General features: G+C 39.9%; 1 protein-coding gene and 1 pseudogene across 1 annotated transcript; both read right to left on the reverse strand.

Annotated features, from left to right (window-relative positions):
* Nucleotides 1-682: 682 nt before the first annotated feature.
* LOC113925408 lies at nucleotides 683-1,176 on the reverse strand (annotated as a pseudogene).
* Nucleotides 1,177-4,728: 3,552 nt separating this feature from the next.
* Nucleotides 4,729-6,116, reverse strand: TCIM (transcriptional and immune response regulator). Its single transcript, XM_027598751.1, has one exon. The coding sequence runs from the start codon at nucleotides 5,959-5,961 to the stop codon at nucleotides 5,641-5,643; it is 321 nt and encodes a 106-aa protein (XP_027454552.1). The 5' UTR covers nucleotides 5,962-6,116; the 3' UTR covers nucleotides 4,729-5,640.
* Between the last annotated feature and the right edge of the window lie 2,491 nt (nucleotides 6,117-8,607).

An 8,607-nucleotide genomic window follows, 5' to 3' on the forward strand; every position in this document is an offset into this window, starting at 1 on the left:
TGTGCGTGTGTGTATGCGTGTGTGCATGTGTGTGTATGTGTGTATGTGTGTTTGTGTGTGTGCACACGTGCGGACAGGGAGCCAGCGTGTGTAATGGGAGGGAGGGAAAAGGTGCCTACAACAAAACTCTTCTGACTACTCAACAAAAGTATTCCTGACTTTCTTTGAATCTCTGCTAAACCATATTGGAATAGGATATTTATTTCCAAAATTCTGTAAGACGGTTTTGCTAATCTTGGGTTCATACATTAAAATAGAACACATTTGTGTATGTAATAATCACTTAAAATATCTGGAAACTTTGTAGAAAAGTTATTTAAGTGAAGAGAGAGCTTAGTACCCATTTCTTTATAATATTTGTTAAATAGTAAGACTTATTATAAGATCAAACATGGTTATAATTTCTAAAAAATGTAATAGGGAATATACTAGTTGGGGTCTCCGCTAATCTGGCCTCACAACCCTTTTCCTCATTACCCCTTCCATTTCATCCTTGGCTTCCACACAGCCAAGCATTGATTACTGAGCTGCAAACGTCCTATGTGGCTTTCCACCTCAGTAGACCAACAGTGAGGCAACAGAGTTCTGGAAGAATCTCTGTAGAGTCTAACCATGTGTTCTTTTCCTTTTTCTTTTAACCTAAATTGTTTATTAGGTAAGGATTTTGCAAACATTACTTATATTAGCAGTAATGATGGAACCAGGGAGTGTTGTGTCTTCTCCATGCCCCACAGTGAGAACCACCAATAGTGTGGTGGACCTTGTGACCCTTTCCAGGGCCATGGCTCTTGCCACCTGCAGGTGTTAACCCTCAGGTCTCCCCGTGCTTGTGGACTGGTGTGGTGATCCACTGGGTGTCAGAATTTCTTCTGATAGCTTTATGGAATGGATCAATGAGGTTAACCTCAACGAATTTGCACCTAGAATCTTGATCAATGCAGTAAGAATTTAGGACTCTCAGAGCCCTACAGTGGCGTCCAGCTGGCTCCTCTGCGACAGATTGAAGGCTTGAGGAAAATTCTAGCTGGTAAACACCATGATGGGCAGGCTTGCCATAGGTCACACCCTTAGGAACTGGGCATTTGCGGCTACCACATCACACACGAGTCCGATATATGACATGACATCAGATTGCTTTTTCCTCCATAGCTCCTGGATGTATTGATAAGCACCCATCTTTGCTTACCTTTGAGCTGATGGGTGCAGTCAGATGGAAAGGAATGCATTATTTTTCAAAATATTAATCATATCTATTCCTAGGGTGTGATACATTGTAGTTAGGTGGTAAGTGTCACTCCTTTACTTAAAGTCCTAACTGATTCTCTATTACCTTCAGAATAAAATTTATAGTCAAGCTTGTCATTTAAAACCTAGTTGCTTTTCTAATTATTGCCCCCAAATGCTTAGGCCCCTAGCCATATGGAACTGCTTAGAGATTCTCAGACAATTCACACTCTTTCCTGCCTTTTTGCCTTTGCAAACATTATACCCAGATGATGAAATAAAATTTCCTCTGTCCACTCTCCTGACTAAATCCTACTTTGAAAATTCTCCATGGACTCTTCCAGGATCTCCCCAGGTTGGGTTAGATTTCCTCTCCTTCTGCTACTCCCCAAACACACAAAAATTCATACAGATAGACACAAAAAGACGCCCCCCACACACACACCTGTGCCTCATAGCATCCTGTTTAAACTCCTATCATACATCCCACTGTATTATATTTATTTTAAAACATTTTCCAGCTCCTCTGATAAGGAGAACAAGGATCCATTCTGACCACAAGGGCCCACACACGGGTGCCTACTACATTTTTGTTGAATGAGTATATGAGATACAAAAGATGATTTTACTTTACAACTCTCTATGTGTAAGAAAGGGAGTTACCCAAGCAATATGCCATCTTGGGACACCGCTATGTGGAATTTAGAAGGGTAATTGAGGTACTCCAAAAGATCACGTAATACCTAGACCATGGCTTCATTTTTCTTTTTTTAGTTGAAGCTTTCTAAGGGAATGTCAACTGCATCCTCTGACTACACTCTAACAATGCGGGAAAATAGCAGGCACCCACTTTCTCAGTAAACCTCATCTGTTCGAGTGTCTAAAAGCAAACAGCCTTTGCCGTGGGCCACAGTGATGAACAGAGGAGCTCTACTCTGAGTGAATAAACTCATGAATCCATAGTTTCTGATTTCCCCCCAATGAGCAAATAGATACCAAAAATGTTGACTGACAACTGGAAGAGATGTTAGGTGTGATCTTTTGTTCCAAGTGTTAACCCATGCGTTATTTTAACTGCAGACAAAAGGCTACATCTAAGAACCCTCTGACACAATTAAAATGACTAAACTATGAAGCTTTTCCATATAGAGCAAGTGCCAAATAAACAGACAAAGAGGCACAGAGCAGATAAAAGTGATTTCTCAGAGGCCATGCCTTCCTGTCTTTTTGACTTACTAGCATATAAGTAATTGTCATCTTATAGGAAAAAAGAGAAGCTAAGTTTGTCCTAGAGAAGCAGTCTAACCTAGTGGCAAGGAATGAGGCTTTGGAGCCAGAATCCCCAGATTAGATTCCTGGCCTCATTAGCTGTGTGTTCTTGAGCATGTTACTTCATCCCTCTGGGCTTCAGTGTCATTACACTATTTACACATGCTCTCATGTCACAGTACTAAGTGATTTAATGCATAAAAAAACACAGAAAACTGTTTCAATGAAACACAGTTGTTATTATTATGATCCTAATAATACAAATGTTATTAACAACCCATTTCACTCTTGTGTTTTTGCTTTTATATCTTCTATTACAATGAGATGCCTTGAGATATATTTGGCCATCCCTGTGCCATAGAAGGATTTCTGAACTGAACCAGTCATACCTGTTCTAATGATGTTTATTTTCACCCCACATTAAATGAGGAAAGCATTATGGAACTAAAAATCACCCTTTTGTGTAAATCACATTGATTCCAACTTTTGTTGTCCCTGAAGGGGAAAGACAGCATGTTTCTGCAAAATCTACTGGAATTCTTCTCCCCACTGTTGTGGACCATATCCCAATTGCTTTCTAATTTGTTTCCCACGTTATAGTCTTGCAATCAGAAAATAATGATAATATACTGCAAGAAAACTAAGTCAATACATGCTAATTTGCAAAGTGCCAAAGACAAACATTGTACCCTATTGAAAACAACAGGGGCAGAGCATATAGTTATTCATCGGTGTAATAAATTCAACCTTTTGACTATGTTCAGCATCCAAGATACGTTTAAAGTCTTTAAAAAGAAAATAAGTTAAACATTTTCATAGGAATATGATAGCTATGCTGGAAGAATAAGTTCCCAAGTTTCCTTTCCAAGCAGTTTGTCAATGTCTTTGGGGGATTCTAGATAGAGAAAATGTATCACTAATAGGCCAGAGCAGAGGTAGGAAGCTTATTCTTAACATGGGCAAAGGAGACTTTAGGTGAGATCATTAAGCAAGATTAGTTGGCAAGCTTGGGGAAATATGGTCATGGAGCTGAAGACCCCTTCACAACCTCTGCTTTGGTAATCCCCATATACCATAACAAGCCTTCCACCTGTCGAAAACTTCTTCTTTAGGGGCACTTGGGTAGCTCAGTTGGTTATGCGACTGCCTTCGGCTCAGTTCATGATCCTGGATTCCCAGGATCGAGTCCTGCATCGGGCTCCCTGCTCAGCGGGGAGTCTGCTTTTCCCCCCTCTCGTGGTCTCTCTCTCTCTCTCATTCTCTCTCTCAAATAAATAAAATCTTAAAAAAAAAAACCTTCCTCTTTAGTTCTTAATTTATATTGGTGTCATGGATGTCTTTGAAAATCGGATAGAAATTCTAAACACTTCTCCCAAAAAATGTACACACACAGGCACACACTTCTGCATATTAATCTGTGGCTTTCGTGGATGTTCTCATGTACAAAACTTCCTTCTTAATGGAGTGATTTTATATTATCTTCAGTAAACTTATCAATTAACATTTGAAAGTAGGTTTGGAGACTTAATTTCCTTTTTAAAAATGTATTATTTAAAATCCTGACTTGTAACTCTCCCAGAAGATATTGGATCATTCCCTTGTTTTGTTTTACTATGATCAGCAAGTTTCAAAAACCTCTGTACATGTTCCAAAATGCCTAACTTCTGGGAAATTTTATTTTTGTCTGCTAGGAAAGGGTGGCAGGCATTGATATATGCCTTCTTAGAAAGATTTTATTAAAATTTTATGAGAAAATAAGCAAAGTGACTGTAATGTTATTCCCATATTGGCTTATATGGAATAAATATTGATAACCCACAGAATCTTGATCATAATTTGGACTCTAACCCCAAGATATACTGTTTTGGAAGAAATATATGTACAACTGTACATAGCTCCTGTAGCCACAAAGGAAAAATTTCAAAAATATGGAGAAAAAAAAGTTTTTTAAAGCTCACCCTCTGTGGACACATAAACACCACCGTCGATGAGTCAGTCAATGAATTTCTATGCCTATATCTTATAAAGTTGTGACAGAGAAACTTGCTAGATATTTGATGTAAGAATTTGTTTTGAAGAAGTTTGGCAATCAACGTAAAGCTACTCTAAAGGCACATTTTACTCTTAGAGTAAAATCCTTAGAAATGTTTATAATAGTTTATAAAAGTTTATAATAATAACTATTTACCACCTTACTTTTTCCTTTGAGACCAATCATCACAGACCAAGAGCAGCTAAGTTTATAATAATTTATTAAGGTTGCATATCATTTGTCATGTATAATAAATTATAAAAACCATAGCATCTTCATAAACTATTTAGTATATCATACTCACTTCCTAATGCTTACTGTAATAACTGTAAGAAATCTAATTAGATTATATTTTAGCATTAGTTAGATTAAAAAAACATAAAATTTTTTCACAGTACTTTGGGTTTATGAAGGACCCCATTATTTTAGCTTTTGTGCAACCAGTTTGAAATGTATAAAAACCTTTTACAAACTAGAAGGGTTTTACTGAGCTGCTGAAGGTATTGCATAATCTTTAACTAACACCCTCGTGGTGCACTTTTTCAGGCACTGTAAAAAATGCAAATAAATAACCAATTACTGATCTGTAAGAATCTATACCAAGAGACGTCACTGAAGCTTGATAACATTTTGAAACATTCAAATAAAAAATTCAGTAAACATCGGAGTAGAGTACTCTCTCTCCCTGTTTCCCCCTCTCCCTCCTCCCTTTCCCTACCCAGTTCGGCTAAGGAAACAAAGTTCAGGCTGAATTTGAAGTCCTAGGGCCTGAGAAAGACTCTGGCCACAATTCTTCCCCAGCTCTCTGTTATCTTCCGTCTCAGTCCTCATTACATCCATTCAGACTCTTCTCTGACGCTGCAGCAGTCCTTTCCCCTCAGGGAGAGTTTGCAAATCCTTGCTGAAAGCGTTTTGTTCACCTCTGTAACAGCACAGGCGTGAAATTGGTTGGAGTCTTTGTAACCAGTTTGTTCTGTTCCTTTCCAGCCTCCTCCGTTCTGATGGAAGAGAAGCTTCCGAGGCAGCCGCAAACTGCTGCATGTGTTGGGTCTCACAAACTCGCTTGGTCTTTAAATGTCTATTCTTGGATAATGTCCTTATCCATCCTCTTGTCCTCAGTGAACTTTGATGGAATATTTCCGCAGTTTCAGAAATTGGAAAAGCTTGTCTTTCGTCCTCTTCTTCAGGGCCATCAGGGCTCGTGTTTTCTCCTCCAAATCTTGATCGATGGCAGAAATGATCTTAGCTCGCTCCTCTGCTTTCTTGTCCCCAGAGTTTTTGAAAAGTCTCTGTAGAGATTCTTGGTCTATGTTTTCAAAGATGTTGGCCACGGCTTTCTTACGCGAGGCTGTGTCGAAGTGATAGCCGTGGATGGACGGGCTGACGCGCAGAGAGGTGGACATGATGATGGCTTGGTGGCTTGGCTTTGCTTTCATCGATGTGGGGACCTTTGGGAATTCTGCTCCCGGGCTCTCCAGAGAGTCTGTAGCAAAATCATTCCGGGGCTGCTATTTAAAGTGTGAACAAAAGCTCCAGGCTCAAATTACAGTGGTGACATCAGAGTGATCTCAAGGAAGAATAATCACAGACAGGTTTAACAGTTGAGTTGCCAATATCCTGTTCTTGTGCAAAATGTTAAGAGCTGAGCTCAGTGATGGAGCTGGGATGTGGGGATTTCTTTTCACCACATCTGTGGCAATAGGATTATACAGGCTTGGGCCCATCTTTTAAAAATAGCTGAAACCAGGAAGGGGCAAAGGTAAGACACAAACAGAGTGGCTTAGACTCTCAAAATCTTTCCAAACAACCCCCGAAACAAGGGCTTCTGCTAACTACAGGGAAGTTTTAATTCCCGGAGAAGTCATTAAAGTGTATTCCAAACATTTGGCAGCCCACACCCGTGTCCTTTGGACATCCCCATCCAGGGCCACTGCACAGCTGCTGAAAGAAAGCCAAAGAATCAAGGACGTCAGTCTGCACTTTACCAACAAAACTCTGACAGGACACAGCCTGAAGATGTGAACTCCCAGAGACTGTGTCCAAGAGCCAATCTGTAATCACTGAATAAAACTGTAATTTATTGTTTATTTATTCAAAGACTTTTTTTTTAATTTTTATTTTTTAAAGATTTTATTCTTAAGTCATCTCTACACCCAATGTGGGGCTTGAACTCAACAACCCCGAGATCAAGAGTCGCGCGTTCCACCGACTGAACCAGCCAGGTGCCACCCAAATTGTAATTTAATAAAAACAATAAGAGCAATAGACAACATCTCCTTAGGCTTGTGTATATACCAACAATACCAATTAAAAAAGAAAGGGGGGGGAGGGAAAGTCAATCAGGTGCTTTATGGACATAATACTCAAAAGAGTGAGTTGATGTTTTCTTTTAATTTTTAATATTTATTTTGACACCACCCAGACATAGTCAGAGCGGTAGCTTCTTTGGAAGAGTTTAACTTTGTTCTTCTCACCTTCCACAGCATTCAGCCAGCTAGTGCCCCGTTGGTGTGGAGCACTTACATTCAACCAAATGATAGATGTGCACTTCAGAGGGCCCCGGAGACTTCTCTTAGAGAAGCAGGGCTGGTCTTCAAAATTTCCTCTAATCAGTCACATCAGGTCTAGAACGTGCAAAAGGGGAGCGTGGGGAAGGTACCTCGCTAGAAAATTGAGTTAGGGACTCTTCTTATGTATTCATTCATTCATTCACTCACTCATTCATTAATTCAATCAATATTTATTAAAGGTCTACTATTAGCTAGAACATTTTTAGGCATTGGAAATACAAGAGTAAATGAAACTAAACCAACCAACCAAACAAACAAAAATCCCTACATTACCTTAAATGGAGTTTACATTCTACCGGGAAATAGATAATAGAAAAACGTACATTTATAATCGGGATGATGTTGGAAAGTAATACCTATTATGGATAAGGATGAAGCCAAGTTGTACAGGAAAGGAAGGGGAGGGTTGAAATTTGCCTGGGATATTCAGGGGCAGCTTCCGTAAATGTGACACTGTACAAAGACTTGGAGGAGGTGAAGGAGTTAGCTGCAGAGGTATCTGGAGGAAAGGTGTTGTAGGCAAAGGGGAGAGCAAGTTCAGAGGCTGGAAGATAAGAATGTGTGCGGAGTATAAGGAGAACAGCCAGGTGATCAGTGTGGCTGGGGCAGAGTGGCCTGAGAAGAAGGGAAGGAGGTGAGGTCAGTAGGAGACGGCAGTGGGAATAGGACAGGGACAGACTGAATACAACTCTGAGGCTTGTTCATGGATTGAGCTTTTACTCTGTAGGACATGGGTGGCCTTGGGGAATTTGGAGCAGAAAAATGACAGGATTTTACTTACAATTCAAACTATTTCTTAGTAGAGAATACATTTTAAGGGGACAAGCAGTTGCGTGAAGAGAAAAAAGACTAGTTATATGGCTGTCAAAATAATCCAGGTAACAGATGATGAAGGTCCCCACTAGGCAGATCATCAATGCAGGTGGTGAGAGCTGATCAGATTGTGGGCATATTGTAAAGGCCAAGGCAAAAGGATCGCTGAAGTCTGCGATGTGAGGAATGGAAGACCGAGAGAAGCCCAGCATGATCTCTTCCTGAAGGATGCTTCTTTGGAAGGCATTTCTAGGTGAGCTGATGTTCAACTCCCCAGCGGTGGCCGCGGCTGCTGGCTCCAGCTTCTCCATGGAAGGACCCTGTGATCTGCTGCCAATGACTATGGGCTTCCTGGCACACATTTGTGGCTATTAAAAATATACTCGTTTTCCTCACTGTTAAAAACAGTTATTATTAAGTTAGCAAGGATTTTTACTGAATTTTTATTAGGTGCCAAACACAGAGCCCCAACATTACACAATCCACCTCCATGTTGTCATTATCATTACTCAAGGCCTCACCAACCGTTTCATCCTATGCTCTTTCTTGAGGTGATTCTTATAGGCTCATGCTTTCTATCCCCTACTCACTAATTAATCCCAAATTTTAATTCCTCACTTATTTAACTAACCGATCAATACAAATATATAAAAATATATTTGCATATTTACATATGTAAATATGGTACAGATACATATA

This window comes from Zalophus californianus, chromosome 2 (assembly GCF_009762305.2).
Source record: "Zalophus californianus isolate mZalCal1 chromosome 2, mZalCal1.pri.v2, whole genome shotgun sequence".
Classification (NCBI taxonomy): Eukaryota; Metazoa; Chordata; class Mammalia; order Carnivora; family Otariidae; genus Zalophus; species Zalophus californianus.

Coding starts and splice junctions, on each gene's coding strand:
- TCIM (XM_027598751.1), bottom strand. CDS start 5,961: ATGAAAGCAAAGCCAAGCCACCAAGCCATCATCATGTCCACCTCTCTG.